Below are 18,052 nucleotides of genomic sequence, written 5' to 3'. Positions count from 1 at the left end.
CTAGCGGAAGGAACATGCTAGGTTGACTGCTACTCTCACCAGGGAACCAGAGGCTGAAAAGAATATGCCAGTTTGGTGTTTAACAGACCTGCTGTGTTCTCTGACACCTTGATAGGTAGTACCTGCAGAGGGTCAGGAGAATGGGCAGAGGGAAGAAGAGGAAGAAGAGAAGGAACCTGAAGCAGAACCTCCTGTACCTCCCCAGGTGTCAGTAGAGGTGGCCTTGCCCCCACCTGCAGAGCATGAAGTAAAGAAAGGTGAGTGACGTATTGTGAGAAATGTAATGCGACTCCCTGAATTCTCAGTACCTCATTTGGATCGCTGAAAGCTTTTAGTTTCCTGCCTTTCGTTACATTTTTTTCGTATATCCTATCTTTCTCCTGCATATTAAGTAAGCTACTTGAGGGCGAGATTTGACTGTTTTTAATCTTTGAATCTCCATGATGAGGTTAGCCTAGCACAGTACTTTGCAGATTATAGGTGCTCTGCACGTTTAGATTAAGGAGTGGCTGCTTGATATGATAGAAAGGGAACCGTGAGAGTTACATTGAAGGTGAAAAGAGCCAGTATTGCTTTCTACCAAAAGCTGTTCTTGTGGTCTTCTTGATAGTGACTTTAGGAGATACCTTAACTCGACGTTCCATTAGCCAGCAGAAGTCCGGAGTTTCCATTACAATTGATGACCCAGTCCGAACTGCCCAGGTGCCCTCCCCACCCCGGGGCAAGATTAGCAACATTGTCCATATCTCCAATTTGGTAAGTCATTGTTTCTCACCATCCCAGCTTGCTTAGTGGTTAAGTTTGAACTTTAGGCTTATGCTTCGTAGTTTCCACTCATAGTTGAACTGGTCTACCAATAGATTAAGTTACTCATTGATCTTGAGTGAGTTACTTAACCTATTTACCTATCTAAAAATGTGGGGGAAAAGCTGTCGCCCTGCAGGGTTGTTTTGAGGACTTGCAGAAGGCCTCACATACAACGTCTCAATTAGTGCTGGGAAGCACCACTACTCCTCTCATATTCTTACTGCAAGGTTCCTAAACTCTGCCCTCACCCAAACCTTGAAACTATACTCCTGTGACAGCAGCTCGGGAAATCTAAAGATTGGGTGGTGGTCTTGCCTTCTTCAAGACCCTGAAAGTCTATTTTCATTGGCAGGTCCGTCCTTTCACTTTAGGCCAGCTAAAGGAGTTGTTGGGGCGCACAGGAACCTTGGTGGAAGAGGCCTTCTGGATTGACAAGATCAAATCTCATTGCTTTGTAACGGTGAGGGGAAGAAGCTGATTCTATAGGTCATGGCATGTGTTTCCTTTTGTGACCAGTGTGGGCAGGTTTAAGGGTGTTGCAGCCAAGTGGGAAAGGTTGCAGACACACTGTGACCCTCCATCTTCTCCCTTCCTCCACCAGTACTCAACAGTAGAGGAAGCTGTTGCCACCCGCACAGCTCTGCATGGGGTCAAATGGCCCCAGTCCAATCCCAAATTCCTTTGTGCTGACTATGCCGAGCAAGATGAGGTAAGAAACCTAGGGAGAGGAGGGGCAGGGGAAGCCATTCTGCTAGATTTCAGCTGAGATCCTTGCCAGACCTGCAGTCTGAGATTCTTTTCTCTTCTTCCCTGGCTTTGGTTCCTTTAATTGTACCATGGGGCTTCAAAGTGGTACCTGGGCTCCTTTTTTTTTTTTTTTTTTTTTTTTTTTTTTTTATTTGAGACGGAATCTCGCTCTGTCGCCCAGGCTGGAGTGCAGTGGCGCGATCTCAGCTTGCTGTAAGCTCCGCCGCCAGGGTTCACGCCATTCTCCTGCCTCAGCCTCCCAAATAGCTGGGACTACAGGCGCCTGCCACCACGCCTGGCTAATTTTTTTGTATTTTCAGTAGAGACGAGGTTTCACCGTGTCAGCCAGGATGGTCTCGATCTCTTGACCTCGTGATCCGCCCGCCTCAGCCTCCCAAAGTGCTGGGATTACAGGCATGAGCCACCGCGCCCGGCCATCCTGGGCTCCTTGAGTGGGAGTGATATGGCCTCTATCCTAACTGTCCTTGTCCCTCTTCTCCCCACAGCTGGATTATCACCGAGGCCTCTTGGTGGACCGTCCCTCTGAAACTAAGACAGAGGAGCAGGGGATACCACGGCCCCTGCACCCCCCACCCCCACCGCCAGTCCAGCCACCACAGCACCCCAGGGCAGAGCAGCGGGAGCAGGAACGGGCAGTGCGGGAACAGTGGGCAGAACGGGAACGGGAAATGGAGCGGCGGGAGCGGACTCGATCAGAGCGTGAATGGGATCGGGACAAAGTTCGAGAAGGGCCCCGTTCCCGATCAAGGTCCCGTGACCGCCGCCGCAAGGAACGTGCGAAGTCTAAAGAAAAGAAGAGTGAGAAGAAAGGTAGGTACTTAGCTATGGGGTACGCATACCCACTAGTAGGTGGGAAAGGGACCCAGATGGGATGGGAGAGAGGGTCAGATGCATCAAATCTGGTTCACTTTTTTCCACCTCAGAGAAAGCCCAGGAGGAACCACCTGCCAAGCTGTTGGATGACCTTTTCCGAAAGACCAAGGCAGCTCCCTGCATCTATTGGCTCCCACTGACTGACAGCCAGGTGAGTGCTATTCTTCGTGTCCTGCTCCCTAGTGGCACCGAGGCTTGAGGTCAGGGTGAGGGGAGATTACCCTGCGAGAGTGAGTCGGCCCAAGTACTTCCTGGCTTTAGGCTAAAGGGGAAAAAACAGCATCACAAAAAGGCAGTTTTCAGTTAATTGGTATAACATGAAGAAACCAGACCCAGGAGGGTAAAGATGGACACACAGACAGCAGCTGAAGTTTGTGTATGTCTGGGAAGCTGGCTGTGCCGACCAAACTTAGAACTTGATTTTAGGCTGTGCGTGGTGGCTCACACCTGTAATGCCAGCACTTTGGGAGGCCGAGTCGGGTGGATCACCTCAGGTCAGGAGTTGCAGACCAGTCTGGCCAACATGGAAACCCTGTCTCTACTAAAAATAACAAAAATTAGCCGGGTGCAGTGGCAGGCGCCTGTAATCCCAGCTACTTGGGAGGCTGAGGAGGAGAATTTCTTGAACCCAGGAGGCAGAGGTTGCAGTGAGCAGAGACTGTGCCATTGCATTCCAGCCTGGGCAACAAGAACAAAACTCAGACAATTGTCTCAGACAATTAAAAAAAAACAACACTTGATTTTATTTAGCTGAGAAATCGTGTTTTATAAATTAATTTCCCTGCTTTTTAAGAGTTTTTGCATTTTTAATTTAGTTTCTTAGTAATGGGCCTTTTGGGAATTTTAGGCTTACGCTACTCAAAAAAGAGATTTGTTCGTATCTATGCTGACGGTAAGGAGCTAGAGAAATACCAAGGGCCAGGCATGGATGGTGCCAGTACCTGTCAATGTGTGTAAAAGTTGAAACTTGGTGGCCAGGCATGGTGGCTCATGCCTGTAATCCCAGCACTTTGGGAGGCTGAGGTGGGCGGATCATCTAAGGTCAGGAGTTTGATACCAGCCTGGCCAACATGGTGAAACTCCGTCTCTACTAAAAATACAAAACTTAGTGGGGCATGGTGGCAGACACCTGTAATCTCAGCTACTAGGGAGGCTGAGGCAGAAGAATCACTTGAATCTGGGAGTCGAAGGCCGCAGGAGCCAAGATAGCACCACTGCACTCCAGCCTGGGTGACAGAGTGAGACTCTTGTCTCAAAAAAACAAACAAACAAACAAAAAAGGCTGGCTGGGCGCGGTGGCTCACGCCTGTAATCCCAGCACTTTGGGAGCCCTTGGCGGGTGGATCACGAGGTCAGGAGATCGAGACCATCCTGGCTAACACGGTGAAACCCCGTCTCTACTAAAAATACAAAAAAATCAGCCGGGTGTGGTGGTGGGCCCCTGTGGTCCCAGCTGCTGGGGAGGCTGAGGCAGGAGAATGGTGTGAACCCGGGAGGCGGAGCTAGCAGTGAGCCGAGATCACGCCACTGCACTCCAGCTGGGCGACAGAGCAAGACTCCGTCTGGAAAAAAAAAAAAAAGCTGAAACTTGGAGGGAGAGAGGTGCTCTAAGAAAGACAGGATGCAGTTGCTGAGCCCCCAACCCCTTCCTGCTTAACTGAAAAGCTGACCCTGAGCTAGGAGGCAGGGTCCAGGCACAAATTGAGGCTGTGACCAGGACTGAGCTGCCTACCCTCTGCCTTTCCTACCTGGCTACAGATCGTTCAGAAGGAGGCAGAGCGGGCCGAACGGGCCAAGGAGCGGGAGAAGCGGCGAAAGGAGCAAGAAGAAGAAGAGCAAAAGGAGCGGGAGAAGGAAGCCGAGCGGGAACGGAACCGACAGCTGGAGCGAGAGAAACGTCGGGAGCACAGTCGGGAGAGGGACAGGGAGAGAGAGAGAGAAAGGGAGCGGGACAGGGGGGACCGAGATCGGGATAGGGAAAGGGACCGAGAACGGGGCAGGGAAAGGGATCGCAGGGACACCAAGCGCCACAGCAGAAGCCGGAGTCGGAGCACACCTGTGCGGGACCGGGGTGGGCGCCGCTAGCTGGGAAAACACTAGAGCTGCAGGTACCAGCCACTCGGCCCCAGGGGGTTCTGGCCACAGAGGGATGGGCACAGTCTCCACCACCCTGGAGCCAAAGGTCTTTCACATCACCTATCCCTACATACATACCAAATGGAAAAGTGGCCATCCTTTTCCCCCCAAACACACCCCCTTAACCTATCTCTTGGGACTTAGCCCAACCCTCACTCTCATTTCCCATTAAGTCTGAGAGGCAGAGCTAGGTTAGGCAAGGAGGTGGTTGGCCAGAGATGGGGAACAGCCAGGTGCCCTAGTCGTCTGATTTTTCCTCCATCCTGCTTACCACCTCCCTGGGTACTTACAGCCTTCTCTTGGGAACAGCTGGGGCCAGGACTGGGTCACCTATGAGCTGAATCAGCATCTCCTCCTGAGTCCCAGGGCCCCTGCAGTTCCCAGTCTCTTCTGTCCTGCAGCCCTTGCTTCTTTCCCACAGGTTCCACTTTATATCCACCTTTTCCTTTTGTTCAATTTTTATTTTTATTTTTTTTATTATTAAATGATGTGGTCTATGGAAAAAAAATAAAAATCTGACTTAGTTTTAAACTGTGTGAGTGGCTTTCGTTGGGCAGGTTAAGAAGCCACACTGTGGCTATCTGAGCGCGGATATCTGAGGATATCTGTAGCCTGAAGTAGGAGTTGCTCGCATTCCATGTGTTCCTTTAGGCTGACTGCTTCCTGCTTACTGAAACGAACTTCCCACCGTCTTTCATACCCTGCCTTGGCCCTGACCAACCCAAAGCTGTGGACCTTCCTCATTCGGGAAGGCCCCACTGGGAAATGCAGCAACCTGTGTCCGTGGCGGCACCCCAGCAGGGCTAGGAGGGTGGGTCCTCTTCTGGTTCCCGGTCCTGTCACGGTTAAATTGGGGATCTGATCACCTGCCTGCCACCTTGGTACTTCCCACAACTACCACCAGGGGGCGGCAGCTCCTCGCTCTGTTGGCCCCTGTAACCGAGCTTCCCAAGAAGGGCTCCACTGCCCGCCTCCGCCCTCCCGCCGATGTCGTGCCTCTGTCCCCGACCCGCTCCCTGGGCCCGGGCCTCGGACTCTCTGGACCCTTCTGCCATCCTTAAGTGTCCCCCAGCTGACCTGCTACCGTGCTCTGCACGGGCTCTCAAAACGCCGCCACCTTGCAGCTGGGATTCCATCCACACCAGTCCCAAAAGCCAGCCGGGAACCGGGAGCCCGGAGCTCGGAGCCGGGTTTCTCCGCAGTGGGCTCCGAATTCCCTACCTCACCGCGCGCTCGCCCGTTTTCCGCTGCAGGCGGGGGGCTGGCAGCTTCGCGCTCCCGGGTGCACTCGCCCCGCCAGCTCTTCGGAAATGGCCTGGCGCCGTGGCCTGGACGTCCTCCCGCCCGAGTGCCCTGCCGGGCGCTGCGGGCCGGGTCCGGGAGGGGCGCCGCATCTGTATGCGCCCCGCAGTCCGGGAGCGCCGAGGGGGCGGACGCGCGGCACCGCCTCCAACCCCGCCCCCGCCCCCGCCGCGCGGGCCCGGCTGGCCGGGGAGGGTCGGAGGCTGGGCTCTCCTCTCCCGCGCGGCGCGGAGCTACCTCGCTCCTCCGCAGGCGGAGCCTCCTTCCCCCGCCCCCTCCGTCTCGCTCCCTTGTTCTCGCCGGGGCCGCTCAGACCTGCAGCGGAGCCGCGGCGCCCGCTCCAATCGGCTCGGGGCTGCGCCCCCGGGACCCGGCGACGGGGGCGGGCGGGGGCGCTCACCGCCGGCCTGGGCCCCTCGGCAGTGCCAGGTAAGGGCGCCTGCCCCGGAGCAGGGGTCGGGAATCCGCGAGGGGCAGCAGGGGGCCCGCAGCCTGCGGGGGTCTTCGGAGGGGTGCGCTCCGTGGCTGGGAGCCTGCTGCCGGCTCCCTTCTCCCGCGCTCTGCCTCTTTCCCTTCTCCCCTCGCACCTCTCCCTCTTTCTTCTCTCGATTTCTCTTCACCCTTCCTTCTCTGCCTGTTTGCCTTCCTTATCCCTTCCCTCTATCTCCCCAACCCTTCCCTCTCCCTCTTGTCCTTTTTCCATCTCCTCTCCCTCTTTGCCTTTTTCTTTCTCTACCTTCCTCCCCTTTCCTGTCTTTCTCTTTTCTCTTTCTTGCTCTCCTTTCCCTCCCTCCCCTCTCCCCTTCCCGCTATCCTGTTTCCCACTCCTCTATCCCCTTCCTTCTCGCCTCCTCATCCCGCCTTCTCTCTGGTCCCCAGCTTTCCTCCGGCTTCCCCCTTCCCTCGGGAGCAAAGGGACTGTCAGGTGTGTGTCTGCTCTGAGGGAGGAGGGGCAGAAGCCACAGCTACCTGAGGGGTCCTCCCCCCCGCCCCTAGGAGAAAGGAGAGCAGTGGGAAGGGTCTCCTCTCTAGCTCCCTTCCCGCGGCCCCTCCCTGCCTCCACCCCTCCTGTCTGCTCCTTCTCCCAGAATTAAGTTCCCGAGGCCTGGCTTGACACCCCCGAAGCTGAGGGCTGCCCCTGCCTGCCCGGAACTGCCCCGGGTGACCCGTTTCCAAGCCTGGCCCCTAAGACTCCTCTCTGCCTTCAGACACCCAGGCTGCTGCCCTGGTCTCATTCTGTCTCTTGCCACTGTTCTGTTTCTGTCTCTCATCCAGTCATTTCTCTGCCGGACAGTCCCTGAGTCAGTCTAGCTGTCAGTCATTATCTGTCTCTAGCCTCTGGGTGGGCCTCTCTCCCCGGTCACCTCCCCCTGTCCCCCACCCTGCATCCTCTTCCTTCAGCTCTGGCTCCCAACTCCTGTCTCATGAGCCCAGTCCCCCTTCAAGGACTGCACTGGCAGCGTGGGCTGGAGACAGGGCCTGGAGAGGTGGGGCTCCCCCTTGTGGGGAGGGACTTTCACAGACTCTCAGCCCTGCCTGAGGCTGCACTCCTTGTCATCTCATGCTGACCCTAGACACCTTAAGGCCACACCTCCATGAATCCCAACTCCGTAATTTTAAGCCCTTTCTCTGGTAGCCCCGCCTCCTCCAATACCTGGCTACATGCCCAACCTGGGAGGACAGAGACCAGATTTGGGATTCCAAGCCCTCCCAGCATCCCCTCTCCTGTGTTCCTCCCGAGTTCTCTACTCAGAGTTGACTGACCAGAGATTTATCAGCTTGGAGGGCTGGAGGGGAATACATGCAGAGCCTGGGTGGAGGAAGGATCAGCCTCTCTGCTCTCTGTCTTAGTCTGAGTTCTGGGCAGTGGAGTGTCTGGTTCCTTGGAGGTCTGGTCTTCAGCATCTAATTTTAGGGGGAGGAGGGTTAGGGGTTTCCTTGAGCCTGAGCAGCTGCTTGTCCTGCAGGTGTGGATCCATGGGGTAGCCTCAACGCATCTGCCCCTCCACCCCAGCCAGCTCATGGGCCACGTGGCCTGGCCCAGCCTCAGCACCCAGGGCCAGTGAACAGAGCCCTGGCTGGAGTCCAAACATGTGGGGCCTGGTGAGGATCCTGCTGGCCTGGCTGGGTGGCTGGGGCTGCATGGGGCGTCTGGCAGCCCCAGCCCGGGCCTGGGCAGGGTCCCGGGGATACCCAGGGCCTGCTCTGCTGCGGACTCGAAGGAGCTGGGTCTGGAACCAGTTCTTTGTCATTGAGGAATATGCTGGTCCAGAGCCTGTCCTCATTGGCAAGGTAAGGATGACCCCTCCCATGTCTACTCTGACACCAGGCCCTTAGGCCCTGCCCTGCAACTTCATCACTTCTGCAATGACCTTGGTCCCTCAGGACTCCCAGCGCTCTACCCAAACCTAGACTCTTTAACCCTGTCTCTGTACTTGGAACCCTCTGCCATCTTTTCCTGACCCCTGCAGCTGCACTCGGATGTTGACCGGGGAGAGGGCCGCACCAAGTACCTGTTGACCGGGGAGGGGGCAGGCACCGTATTTGTGATTGATGAGGCCACAGGCAATATTCATGTTACCAAGAGCCTTGACCGGGAGGAAAAGGCACAATATGTGCTACTGGCCCAAGCCGTGGACCGAGCCTCCAACCGGCCCCTGGAGCCCCCATCAGAGTTCATCATCAAAGTGCAAGACATCAACGACAATCCACCCATTTTTCCCCTTGGGCCCTACCATGCCACCGTGCCCGAGATGTCCAACGTCGGTGAGCACCCCAGCTCTGAATGCCCCAGTTCCCATCTTCTGGAGCTCTCTCACCTCTCCTTCCCTTCTTGTTGTCTGCCCCGGAACCTGCCCCCTTCAATTCAGCCTCCCTCATATCTGCATCCCCCCCATCGGCTGTTCTTCCCCATCCTGCCCTGCTGCTGCTGAATGGGGTGCTGGCATCCCCCACAGGGACATCAGTGATCCAGGTGACTGCTCACGATGCTGATGACCCCAGCTATGGGAACAGTGCCAAGCTGGTGTACACTGTTCTGGATGGACTGCCTTTCTTCTCTGTGGACCCCCAGACTGGTGAGGATGGAGCTTGGGAGCCCGGTGGGGCAGCCAAGGGGACAGACACCCTCTGACCAGCATCTCTCCCTAGGAGTGGTGCGTACAGCCATCCCCAACATGGACCGGGAGACACAGGAGGAGTTCTTGGTGGTGATCCAGGCCAAGGACATGGGCGGCCACATGGGGGGGCTGTCAGGCAGCACTACGGTGACTGTCACGCTCAGCGATGTCAACGACAACCCCCCCAAGTTCCCACAGAGTAAGGGGCCATTGCTGCCACCTGAGCCATCCTTTGATCACCCCACCCCTACAGTGTCTGGAGAAACCTTCCCTCCTCGCCTCCTCCCCAGCCAGACCCTGGGAGAAGAAAGTGCTGTGGGGAGGGAGGAGGGCTGGGGACCTCTCTAAAAAGGTGTCTCCCCTCTGTCACCCCAAGGCCTATACCAGTTCTCCGTGGTGGAGACAGCTGGACCTGGCACGCTGGTGGGCCGGCTCCGGGCCCAGGACCCAGACCTGGGGGACAACGCCCTGATGGCATACAGCATCCTGGATGGGGAAGGGTCTGAGGCCTTCAGCATCAGCACAGACCCCCAGGGTCGAGACGGGCTCCTCACTGTCCGCAAGGTTAGCCTCCTGCCTGTTAATGCTTTCTCTTAGACCTGCCTCTTGCCGACCCACAGGGCACATATTTAACTGTTCTTCTAGAACAGACTCAGGATCTCTCTGTTGGAGCTTAGAGATCATGGTCACCTCCTCGTCTTTCAGATGAGGCCCTGGGGCTTAGAAAGAAGAAGTGATAACAAGTCTATGATGCAGCTAGGGGCAGACCTAGAGTTACTAAGTAATCTGCTGTGCATCCTGACCACCAAGGCCACTGTCCCTCCAGTGCCACCTCTCCTTACATGAGGACTGAGCACTGCATGCATGTGAGGAGGGGACTTGTCACCTTCCAAGAGCCTGGGACCTGCCGTGGTTTCCACATGCCTTGCTTTTTCTCTCTCTCCCCTCACCATAGCCCCTAGACTTCGAGAGCCGGCGCTCCTACTCCTTCCGTGTTGAGGCCACCAACACACTCATTGACCCGGCCTATCTGCGGCGAGGGCCCTTCAAGGATGTGGCCTCTGTGCGTGTGGCGGTGCAAGATGCCCCAGAGCCACCTGCCTTCACCCAGGCTGCCTACCACCTGACAGTGCCTGAGAACAAGGCCCCGGGGACCCTGGTAGGCCAGATCTCAGCAGCTGACCTGGACTCCCCTGCCAGCCCAATCAGGTAGGTAAGCTGGGGTGTGGGCTGGGGAGCCAGATGGCAGGCTATTCCAACCCAGAGAATGAGTAAATGTGCCCCCTACCTTATAGCAAATCACTCATATCCCAGCAAAAGCCTCCCTCCCTGCAGCTGGGCTTGCTGGTCTACAGGCCTGGGTGCCAGGGCAGAGCCGGAGGGCCTGGCTGACCACTCCTCAACCGTCTGTCCGCCCCTCTGGGTAGATGATGGTGGCCCCTCCCAGTGGCAGTGCAAGCAGATGTAGTCTCATTTGATAAGTGGATCTCTGTTGATCATTCCCAAAGTGCTTCACAGTTTACCCCCTTGCTGACATTGAATTCTCACAGCAGCCCTATGAAATGGGTGTTCTCAACACCACTTGTTTTAGAAACCAGCCATAAGTGGTCACACAGTTGGTAAGTGGCAGAACAGCCACTCTCTCCCCCTCCCCGGCCAGCATCCCTGTCACAGCTCTGTGAGGGAGGTACTGGTGTCATTCCCATTTTTCAGTTGAGTAAACAGAGGTTAAACGATTTGCCGTAAGTCACATAGCCAGTCCAAGGCAGAGCAGGGCTGAAACACAGGTCCCTGTGTTCTCAGAACAGGGCCCAGAAGTCTGAGAGTCAAGGTCTGTTTATCCCGCTTCTACTCCGTTCTGTATCTTCCCCGCCCACCCCCCCCCATGAAACCCAATGGCCCTGAGTCTTAACAGGTATTTAATGGTGATCCCCCAGGGATATATGCCTTTTAAGCGGACTCCAACCTGAATTATGGCTCTGCCCAGAGGAGTCATGAGGTCTGACAAGGTGAACAGAGGGAAGAAAGAAGAGAGGGGGTGGAACAAGCTGTGGTCCCGCCCCAGATCAGCCCCAGCATGTCTCTCCCTTCCCCAGATACTCCATCCTCCCCAACTCAGATCCGGAGCGTTGCTTCTCTATCCAGCCCGAAGCAGGCACCATCCATACAGCAGCACCCTTGGACCGCGAGGCTCGTGTCTGGCACAACCTCACTGTGCTGGCTACAGAGCTCGGTGAGGAGTCCAGGGCCCACAAGGCGGCAGCAGCCTCCTGGCCAAGGGGCTGTCCCTGGGTGTGGGGGTGGAGAAGGGTGCTAACTGCCATCATACCCTCACCAGCGTGCGGCCACTGAGTCCTAGCCTGGATCCGAGTCCTAGCCTGGATCCGAGTCCTAGCCTGGATCCGGGTCCTAGCCTGGATCCGGTTCCTAGCCTGGATCCGGGTCCTAGCCTGGATCCTTGCTACCAGGCAGGGCAGGCCTCCTGGTCTCCTAGTCCCCTAGGCTGGGCTGGGTGGGCACAGTGGGTGTGCCTGAGCATTCTTGTGACCCTCAATTCATTCCCTTACCTGACTCGCCCCAACCCAGAAATAAACTAGACCTTACATAGCCCCCAACCTGTGTACTGACAGACCCCATCCTGCCCACTCTCTGCTTCAGGCTGGAGCTGGGGGCCAGAAAGGGGCTGGGTACCTCCTCTGATTGCTAAGTGGAGTGCACCAGCAGTCTCACCCCAGAGAAGCCCTGTTGGAAGCCCTGTGGGAATCCCCCAAGGTAGGGGAGTGGACACCCATAAGGAAGGGGAGGAGTGCCAGCTCCCTATGCGGTCTCCCCCATCAGTCAGGCCAGCAGCGGGTTCAGCTGCCTCTGGGCAGCCCTAGCCCATACAGACAGGGAGACCTCCCTCCCCTTCTTCTGTGAACAGTCCCTTATACCCCTGCTTATGCCTCAGGGACTCCTCCACCCTTTTGTCTTCATACTGCATATGAAAACTGCCCTTGTATATGTGGATATCTGAATGTGTCAGTGAAGGGCTATATGAATGTGTACATGCGGGTATGTTCCCAGCCATGTGTATAATTCCAAATGTGGGGAAAGTATGTAGATATACACACATATATATTTGTGGGTATATCTCTGTAATGGATATATATGTGTTTACAGTTGAGTGTACAGAATTATATTTATATTAATTATGCATATGTGTGATTGATATATATAGTGGTATGCACATGTAGCTGTTTGTATGTGTTTTGTGTATGTGGGTATTTGTGGACAGATAATTTATTACTTATTGTGTATCGGGCACTATCCATCTTCAAAATGGATTCATTCATTTAATCATCACCACAACTTTATGAGGGAAGTATGATTATTTCTCCATTTTTAAACAAGGAAACTCAGGCAAAGAGAAGTTAAGTAACTTCCCAAGGTCACATAGAGATTAAGTGGTGGAGCCGTGAGACCCAGTCAGTGTGCAGAGTCTGAGCTGTTGTCCCCACCGTACTGCCTCTCAAATGTGTTTAATGCTATGTGTCTAGGTTTATGTCTCTATACATGCAACTGTGTGCATAGTAGATATGCACAGATACTACCTGGCAGTGCACATGTTATCTGTTAGCGCATGGATGTCTGTGTGGATGGCTGTGTGTGTGTGTCTGTGTACACACAGTATGTTTTTGGCTGCTTGTATATACATAGCTTTGTGTGTGTGTGTGTTTCTTGTCACTGTCTTCTCATTCTCCTGCCAAATCCTGCTCCTACCCCCACCCAGACATCAACTAGCAGCGCTGGGCCCTTACTGCAGGGAAGAAGTAGACCCCCTCCCCATCCTGTCTCTGGGGTATCCCAATCCTTTTAGCCAGGCGATCCACTCAGCCTCCCCTGCCCATGCTGCATCCTCAGCCCCTTTCACCAGGCCTAGTCAGCTATCTCTCTGCCTAGGGGAAAGACTAAAGGAATTGGGAGACCCAGCCTAAGAGAGGTGACAGGGAGACACACTTTGCATTCTCTCTTGGAGGCACTGGCAGTGAGAAGCAAGGTAGGGTAGTGGTAGGGAGTCACCTGATGAAGCGATGGGTAAAGATGCGGCCTGTGTCTGGCTGTGGTACCCAGGCTGGCCTGGCTTTGCACCCTGTAGATCATACAGCTCCTTCCTACCCAAGGTCAACTCTAAGTGATGCTCATTGCTGTACTACAGCCTCCCAGACCTCTGATGGGGTGTGTGTGTGTGTGTGTGTGTGTGTGTGTGTGTGTGTGTGTGTATCTGTCTGTCCACCCCACTGGTGCTGTGCATGGCCTCTATGGGTTGAAAATGCATTCTATGGGCACTGGGTGTTGTCGGGGGATGTGGCACTACATTCACTGTGCATATCAAACATCTGCTTCATGTACATTGCGTTTGTTTTAAATGTTGAATGTACATTGGATATATGGTATGAATGTGTTTTGTATATTCATGGCTGTTGTCTGCATGCAACTTGTATGCACCTTCTATCTTTCATTTATGCTGCATGTGCCCTGCATGTGGGTTATTGTATATGTGTATCATGGGTGCGGCATTCCTGTTGAATGTCTATTGTGTATCGCACATATCTTGGGTACTACATGAATATTGTATGCACTTGGTATTGTTCCATTCGTTCTACAACATTGTTTTCTACTTGTACGTTACATGCATATTTCATGTGTTTCCTGTGCACGCTATGTGCCGCATGTGGCATCCATGCCCATGCACCACATATGTTACGTGTAAACTGTCTGGTGTGTGTGTGGCGTGTATGTTTTGGTGTTCTGCCTTCAGACAGTTCTGCACAGGCCTCGCGCGTGCAAGTGGCCATCCAGACCCTGGATGAGAATGACAATGCTCCCCAGCTGGCTGAGCCCTACGATACTTTTGTGTGTGACTCTGCAGCTCCTGGCCAGGTGAGCAACTGAGGCAGAGGGGTTAGGACGTCCAGGCCTCCAGCAGCCCACTCCGTACAAGGCCTCTCTCTTCTTCCTCCCAGCTGATTCAGGTCATCCGGGCCCTGGACAGAGATGAAGTTGGCAACAGTAGCCATGTCTCCTTTCAAGGTCCTCTGGGCCCTGATGCCAACTTTACTGTCCGGGACAACCGAGGTGGGTGGCCTCCTACAGCCAGGTCCATACCTGCCTCTGTCCCCCTCTCCTCCTCCTCCACCCCTAGCCCAGCCTGCCTGACCTCTGCCCCACCTGCCTGGGCCTTCTACCCAACAGAAGATGGGTGTGGACTTATACTCATTCATTGGCTCTTTGTAAACCATCCCCATGGGAAGCTGGCTCTATGGGCTGGGCCAACCCTACCTGGAAGGTGTCCCAGAAGATACCTCAACACCTTCCCTCTTCCACAGATGGCTCCGCCAGCCTGCTGCTGCCCTCCCGCCCTGCTCCACCCCGCCATGCCCCCTACTTGGTTCCCATAGAACTGTGGGACTGGGGGCAGCCGGCGCTGAGCAGCACTGCCACAGTGACTGTTAGTGTGTGCCGCTGCCAGCCTGACGGCTCTGTGGCATCCTGCTGGCCTGAGGCTCACCTCTCAGCTGCTGGGCTCAGCACCGGCGCCCTGCTTGCCATCATCACCTGTGTGGGTGCCCTGCTTGGTGAGTCAGGCCACAGTGGGACATAGCTGTGCGATCTGGGCCTGCAGGGGTGTGGAGAAGAACCAGGCCTCTGGACATAGGGGAATCCACCTTGGGGCTTGAACGACCCTCATACCTGGATTTTCGCACCACCTGATGCATCCAAGAGAAAAGCTCTGGCCTCTATCCGTGACCTGCCAATCCATAATGACAATGACAAGCCATAACAATGGTTTATTGAGCCCCCTACTCTGTGCCAAGTATAGTGCTGGGCACATCACTTGTGATATTTCATTTGATTATGTCAACAACCCTTAGAAGTAAATATATTTTCCTATTCTCCACATAAGTAATCTAAGGGGCAAATTGAGGCTTCAGAGAAGTCTAGCAACTTCCCGTGGTCACACAGCGAGTAAGGGCTGAAGTCAGGATTCAATGCAAGGTTTGCTAGATGTCAGCCCCTAGGCACAGGGCTTCTGGCACCTGATGGGTCAGCCTTTCACATGGAGACAGGCCGCCCGCTCCCGGCCCTGCTGGCTCAGGGCCTGTGTGCGCGTCTCTCGCGCAGCCCTGGTGGTGCTCTTCGTGGCCCTGCGGCGGCAGAAGCAAGAAGCATTGATGGTACTGGAGGAGGAGGACGTCCGAGAGAACATCATCACCTACGACGACGAGGGCGGCGGCGAGGAGGACACCGAGGCCTTCGACATCACGGCCCTGCAGAACCCGGACGGGGCGGCCCCCCCGGCGCCCGGCCCTCCCGTGCGCCGAGACGTGCTGCCCCGAGCCCGGGTGTCGCGCCAGCCCAGACCCCCCGGCCCCGCCGACGTGGCGCAGCTCCTGGCGCTGCGGCTCCGCGAGGCGGATGAGGACCCCAGCGTACCCCCGTACGACTCGGTGCAGATGTACGGCTACGAGGGCCGGGGCTCCTCTTGCGGCTCCCTCAGCTCCCTGGGCTCCGGCAGCGAAGCCGGCGGCGCCCCCGGCCCCGCGGAGCCGCTGGACGACTGGGGTCCGCTCTTCCGCACCCTGGCCGAGCTGTATGGGGCCAAGGAGCCCCCGGCCCCCTGAGCGCCCGGGCTGGCCCGGCCCACCGCGGGGGGCAGCGGGCACAGGCTCTCTGAGTGAGCCCCACGGGGTCCAGGCGGGCGGCAGCAGCCCAGGGGCCCCAGGCCTCCTCCCCGTCCCTGTGTCCCTCCTTGCTTCCCCGGGGCACCCTCGCTGTCGCCGCCCTCCTCCTGAGTCGGTCTGTGTGTCTCTCTCCAGGAATCTTTGTCTCTATCTGTGACACGCTCCTCTGTCCCGGCCTGGGTTTTCTGCCCTGGCCCTGACCCTGCGATCTCTCACTGTGATTCCTCTCCTTCCTCCGTGGTGTTTTGTCTCTGCAGTTCTGAAGCTCACACATAGTCTCCCTGCGTCTCCCTTGCCCATACACATGCTCTGTGTCTGTCTCCTGCCCACATCTCCCTTCCTTCTCTCTGGGTCGCTGTGACTGGCTTTTTGTTTTTTTTCTGTTGTCCATCCCAAAATCAAGAGAAACTTCCAGCCACTGCTGCCCACCCTCCTGCAGGGGATGTTGTGCCCCAGGTCAGTGCCTCTAGACTGTGGGGCAAGGCGGTGGATGAAGGCTCCCACTCCCCACTGCCTCTAACCTGACTCCCCTGTCCTTACAGACCTGCCTGCATGGTTCCATCCATCACTCATGGCCTCAGCCTCATCCTGGCTCCACTGGCCTCCAGCTGAGAGAGGGAACCAGCCTGCCTCCCAGGGCAAGAGCTCCAGCCTCCCGTGTGGCCGCCTCCCTGGAGCTCTGCCCAGCTGTCAGCTTCCCCTGGGCATCCCAGCCCTGGGCATTGTCTTGTGTGCTTCCTGAGGGAGTAGGGAAAGGAAAGGGGGAGGCGGCTGGGGAAGGGGAAAGAGGGAGGAAGGGGAGGGGCCTCCATCTCTAATTTCATAATAAACAAACACTTTATTTTGTAAAGCTGGAGCCCTGCTTCTGTTTTTGCACTCAGGTTTCTATACAAAGCTTCATCGTCCCAAAGGATGGGAGGAGAGGCCTAGCCTATTGCCTCCCAGTTCATTCTCCTTTCTCCTTGGGGGAAAATACACTTCACCTCCTTCTAGATAGGGGAGGACTTGGGTTAATTCCGTGAGGGAGTAAGAAGACGATGACTCTGCTCCATTCTCAGCACCAACTTCCTGTGTTCTCTGTTGGTCTCAAGCTGTCCAAGAAAATTAAGATATAAGGATTCAGCCAGGCGCAGTGGCTCACGCCTGTAAATCCAGCAGTTTGGGAGGCTGAGGCGGGTGGATCACTTGAGGTCAGGAGTTCAAGACCAGCCTGGCCAATGGTAGAAACCCCATCTCTACTAAAAATACAAACAATTAGCAGGGCATGGTGGCGCATGTCTGTAATCCCAGCTACTCAGGAGGCCGAGGCAGGAGAATCACTTGAATCTGGGAGGCGGAGGTTGCGGTGAGCCAAGATCGCGCCACTGCACTCCAGCCTGGGCGATAGAGCGAGACTCTGTCTCAAAAAAAAAAAAAAAAAAAAGATATGGGGATTGGTCAGAGGGCAAGGTGGGCAGGAGAAGTAGAGGGTGAAGTGTGAGAGCTGCTGAGAAGAGGGCAGGAGGGATAAAAGACTAAGAAAGGAAGGGGGATTCTGGACTAGGAAAATAATGGGGGTGGCAGGCAGCAGCGGGGGCAAACCAGCCTTTCCTGGGGCTCGTAGTGCCAAGTGGGGAAAGGGTGGAACAGAGTGAGACAGTCACATTGAATCTGGGCCCGCTGCTCCCACTTTTAAGTCTCCCCTAGGCCATGGTCTTAGTCTTTGCAGAACACAAAGGAGGAGGGAGAGGACCAGGGAGGCAGGCTGTTGACAGACAGAAGCAGTCAACTAGGTGGGAGCTGAGCCAGAACTGCAATTATCTCCCAATGTCCAGAAAAGGGGTCCACCCAGGAACCAGCATGAGAGCCCAGGCCTCTCAACTCCAGGGATCCAGAGGCGCACACAGGTAGGCGAGGCAGGATAGGTCCTTGTGACTCCCCCTTCGTGTGGGGTACTGGCAGCTGGGGAAAGCTGCTTCAATGTGAACATACCTTCCCTCACACCTTCCCCACCTGCTTGATAAGGATAAGCAGGAGGTGGGAGAACAAGGCCCCTCCCTCCGGTGCTGGAGTTCAGGTCATTTACTCTGCTGAAGGCTGGAAGCCTGGACCTCTGACAGTCCAACGGCTTGTGCAGGAGCGGGCTATCCCCCCGACCTCTCCAGAGACTGTAAGGAGGTAGGCATCCCAAGCAGCGCATCAGAGGGACAAGGTCTTCTGGTTCGGGGCAGGAAGGGCAAGATCTCTGCCCCTTTGGTCTCACCATGATGTCTGTATCGAGCCTTCAGGAATTAGTAGAGAAATGGGGGAAATGACTCATGGGCTGCTCTTAGACAGTGTGGG

The 18,052-nt window shown here is 55.8% G+C and overlaps 2 protein-coding genes across 11 annotated transcripts in view; both read left to right on the top strand.

Moving 5' to 3' along the window:
• Nucleotides 1–5,115, top strand: part of ACIN1 (apoptotic chromatin condensation inducer 1) — a 37,441-nt gene extending 32,326 nt beyond the window's left edge. For all 9 annotated transcript variants that reach the window (XM_032179956.2, XM_032179955.2, XM_032179958.2 and 6 more), the window contains 7 exons: nt 116–257; nt 611–756; nt 1,160–1,267; nt 1,409–1,516; nt 2,061–2,385; nt 2,499–2,599; nt 4,207–5,115. In XM_032179956.2, coding sequence (XP_032035847.1) covers nt 116–257; nt 611–756; nt 1,160–1,267; nt 1,409–1,516; nt 2,061–2,385; nt 2,499–2,599; nt 4,207–4,533 — 1,257 coding nt within the window. In that variant the 3' untranslated portion in view covers nt 4,534–5,115. The remainder of the gene's footprint in view (nt 1–115; nt 258–610; nt 757–1,159; nt 1,268–1,408; nt 1,517–2,060; nt 2,386–2,498; nt 2,600–4,206) is intronic.
• Nucleotides 5,116–6,202: 1,087 nt separating this feature from the next.
• Nucleotides 6,203–16,547, top strand: CDH24 (cadherin 24). Of its 2 annotated transcripts, XM_032179952.2 has the most exons (14): nt 6,203–6,315; nt 7,854–8,178; nt 8,358–8,652; nt 8,844–8,963; nt 9,037–9,204; nt 9,382–9,569; nt 9,961–10,214; nt 11,102–11,238; nt 11,664–11,777; nt 13,807–13,928; nt 14,012–14,123; nt 14,375–14,623; nt 15,171–16,186; nt 16,273–16,547. In XM_032179952.2, exons 2-13 carry the CDS (start codon nt 7,978–7,980, stop codon nt 15,668–15,670), a joined length of 2,460 nt encoding a protein of 819 aa, XP_032035843.1. In that variant the 5' UTR covers nt 6,203–6,315; nt 7,854–7,977; the 3' UTR covers nt 15,671–16,186; nt 16,273–16,547. The 2 variants fall into 2 exon arrangements, with proteins under 2 accessions (XP_032035843.1, XP_032035844.1); XM_032179953.2 differs by lacking the exon at nt 11,664–11,777.
• Nucleotides 16,548–18,052: the final 1,505 nt, after the last annotated feature.

The sequence above is a fragment of the Hylobates moloch genome, unplaced genomic scaffold, assembly GCF_009828535.3.
Source record: "Hylobates moloch isolate HMO894 unplaced genomic scaffold, HMol_V3 SCAFFOLD_16, whole genome shotgun sequence".
Taxonomy (NCBI): Eukaryota; Metazoa; Chordata; class Mammalia; order Primates; family Hylobatidae; genus Hylobates; species Hylobates moloch.
This window is presented reverse-complemented; position numbering and strand designations above follow the sequence as displayed.

What these genes read in the sequence shown, in the direction of transcription:
- CDH24 (XM_032179952.2), top strand. Translation starts at nt 7,978, where the DNA reads ATGTGGGGCCTGGTGAGGATCCTGCTGGCCTGGCTGGGTGGCTGGGGC. An exon ending in CCCCCCCAAGTTCCCACAGA is followed by an intron (nt 9,205 to 9,381) that starts GTAAGGGGCCAT and finishes TGTCACCCCAAG; the next exon opens with GCCTATACCAGTTCTCCGTG. An exon ending in TCCCCTGCCAGCCCAATCAG is followed by an intron (nt 10,215 to 11,101) that starts GTAGGTAAGCTG and finishes TCCCTTCCCCAG; the next exon opens with ATACTCCATCCTCCCCAACT.